This window comes from Atta cephalotes (assembly GCF_000143395.1).
Source record: "Atta cephalotes unplaced genomic scaffold scaffold00005, whole genome shotgun sequence".
Taxonomy (NCBI): domain Eukaryota; kingdom Metazoa; phylum Arthropoda; class Insecta; order Hymenoptera; family Formicidae; genus Atta; species Atta cephalotes.
Genome location: NW_012130069.1, coordinates 2,616,729 through 2,619,377, shown reverse-complemented (window position 1 = coordinate 2,619,377; position 2,649 = coordinate 2,616,729). Strand labels below are relative to the sequence as shown.

Here is a 2,649-nt window from a genome sequence, read left to right as displayed (position 1 = left end):
TCGATAAATTATTTCGAAATTTTAACTCAATTCATAAACAATATTTGTTTAATTCAGAACACATTTATTCTACAATAAGTAGTAGTTGATAAACATAAAAGAAAAAATTTTCTAGTTTAATTTGTAATACCATTGTTAATATCACTACATAAATTTATATAATTTATTTAATTATTATTGTTGTATACACTGTATTATATGTGAAAAAGATAAGAAGATAAATGCAACAGGTGAGCTCAATTATTTTCTAATCCATTCCAATAGGCAATACTGTTGCGTGTCATATAATATGCAGACTATAACCATACGCTATTATATGTACATCAGCTTTGCACCGTATACTAACTCTGAATATATATTGAGTTAGAACAAAAGCGTAACGCTATCTTTATCAAAAATAAATGAAATTTAAATTTAAAAACAGAATTTTGAAGTTTAAAATCTCTACTTTTGAAAGGTTATTATGTTTTTTGAGTTTCTGTAAGTTTGATAATTTTGGTATATACAAATCTAGACAAAATAGGAAACTTTCTTTTCACTTTATGAGTTTATCACGTAGTCAAAAAAACTTTAAAACTTCAATTTTCGAACCTAAAAATTTAAAATTTTCCCTACAAAATTTTAAAAATGTTCCTAACATTTTTTATTGAATTATTATGGGTTAAATAAAAAGAGAACTTTGATTATTCATATTTTTGTCGAAAATGATCGTAATGCAAATTTAAAAAACAAATTCTTAAAAATGATTTTGCTTTATCAAACGGTATTTAACGGTATATAGTTGTCAAATTTTAGTAAAAACATGTAGACATGATATAAATAAAATAATGTTGCATAACTTTTGTTTCAACTCAATACAACTTATAATTAGAATAAGTGAAGCAATACATTCTCTCTCATATAAACTAGAAACTTATTCCAGATTTGCGACGAAAGTAGAAGAAGTTTTACAAGAAGTGTGTTTAGTAGAGTTCACTAGTTCTGTGTGCACGATATGTCTACTCGAATACTATTGTATAGCGGTGCGCTAACATATACTAAAGGAAAAAAGAATTCAATAATTCTTAAAATAATTACCAAATTATATGTGCTATTTAAAATTTGATAGGACTGGACAGCGGACGACAGATTTAGTTTCGCAACTTTTTCTCTTCTCCTTGTGTCATTCTGTTTCAATATTTACATATTATGTTACATCGGTGAGCTTCTTATAGAAAAGGTATACTGTTTTTTCATTTTTCAGACACGTTACGTTTGATTTCGTTATATATAATGAATCATAACTGATAATCATAACTGAGTAATCGTTCGCGACTCATGATTTTGCAGAGCACTCAGATTGGATCAATATGCTACATGATTAATTGGTATCAACTATCGCCAATATCAGCTCGCAGTCTTATATTGATAATAGCAATGTCCAGCCACCCTATAAAACTTACTGCTGGTAGAATGATAGACCTGTCATTAAAATCTTTTAGAAGTGTGAGGCACATTACGTACATTTATTAATTTCATTTCTATCATGTGATTTCCATTCTTTCAATTTTAAAACGAAATTTATAATAATTCTACGAAAAATATCAATATCTTTAAAATTATTTGATAATATTATTATGTAACAAACGTAGCAATAGATTCAATCTAAAAGTTGCAAAAATCTAATTGGCTGCAGAAATATCATCATAATAATATAATCTTTTTTATAGTAATATAATCTTTAATATTTTTTTAGGTACTGCAAACTAGCCTGGCGTACTTGAGCTTCCTACGGACATTAGTCATATAAATTATAATGTGATATATGTTAAAAAATATTTTTAATTTAATCTAGTTTATTAGTTTAAGCATAGAAGAAAATTTTCGTATAAATGTAATGTAGGATATTACTCATATTACTGACAGAATAAAACATTTAAATTCATATCAGATGTGCACATCTTCACTTTTCTTACTCCACTGCCGTTACCTCTATTAAGTATCAGCAAGACCAAATGAGCAGAATCCGGACCTATTTAATTTTGTTGTATTCATTTTGTACTAATTTGTACCACCAATAAAAATTTTGTATCCTGTATTGTTTTGAAAAAAAAAAAACGTGGCGCTGCTAGTTTAATGTTAAGCTAGCACGACCACATAAAAAAAAGAAACAAAGGTACAAATGAAAAGAACTGAATTTATACCAGCAATTTATATCAGCAAGAAAAAGTTAATATATTAATCCATTCTTTGAAAACCAACCTCCGATTAAACTTAATCCTATTGTGCTCAAGATTAAAGTATCTTTCGCCGTGAACAGAATCAGTCGATACTCCTACAATCAATAGGGTATTTGTAACATCAAAATAAAAAATTTCAGATTTTGAACACTTGCTGCTCCTTTAGAAACCCCTAGATTTAGATTCAAAACTAAAGTACCCTTCATCATGAACAGAATCAGTCGATATTCTCAAAATTGAGAAATTATAATTTCTATCATCAAAGTAAGTTTCAGATTTTGTACCCTCCGTTCCTTCGGAAATTACTCCCGACCCAAGAGTAAAGTACTCTTCGCTATGAACAGAATCGGTCAATACTCTTACAATCGAGAATCTATGATTTGTACATCGAAATGTAAAGTTTCAGATTTTGTACTTCCACCGTTCTTTC

The 2,649-nt window shown here is 28.0% G+C and overlaps 1 protein-coding gene across 1 annotated transcript in view; it reads left to right on the top strand.

The window, feature by feature from the left end:
- LOC105626526 (odorant receptor 13a-like) overlaps positions 1 to 1,789 on the top strand; it is a 10,224-nt gene extending 8,435 nt beyond the window's left edge. The window contains exons 6-7 of the mRNA XM_012207825.1: positions 1,330 to 1,485; positions 1,736 to 1,789. Of these exons, the coding sequence (XP_012063215.1) occupies positions 1,330 to 1,485; positions 1,736 to 1,789 (210 nt within the window). The remainder of the gene's footprint in view (positions 1 to 1,329; positions 1,486 to 1,735) is intronic.
- The last annotated feature ends 860 nt before the right edge of the window (positions 1,790 to 2,649 follow it).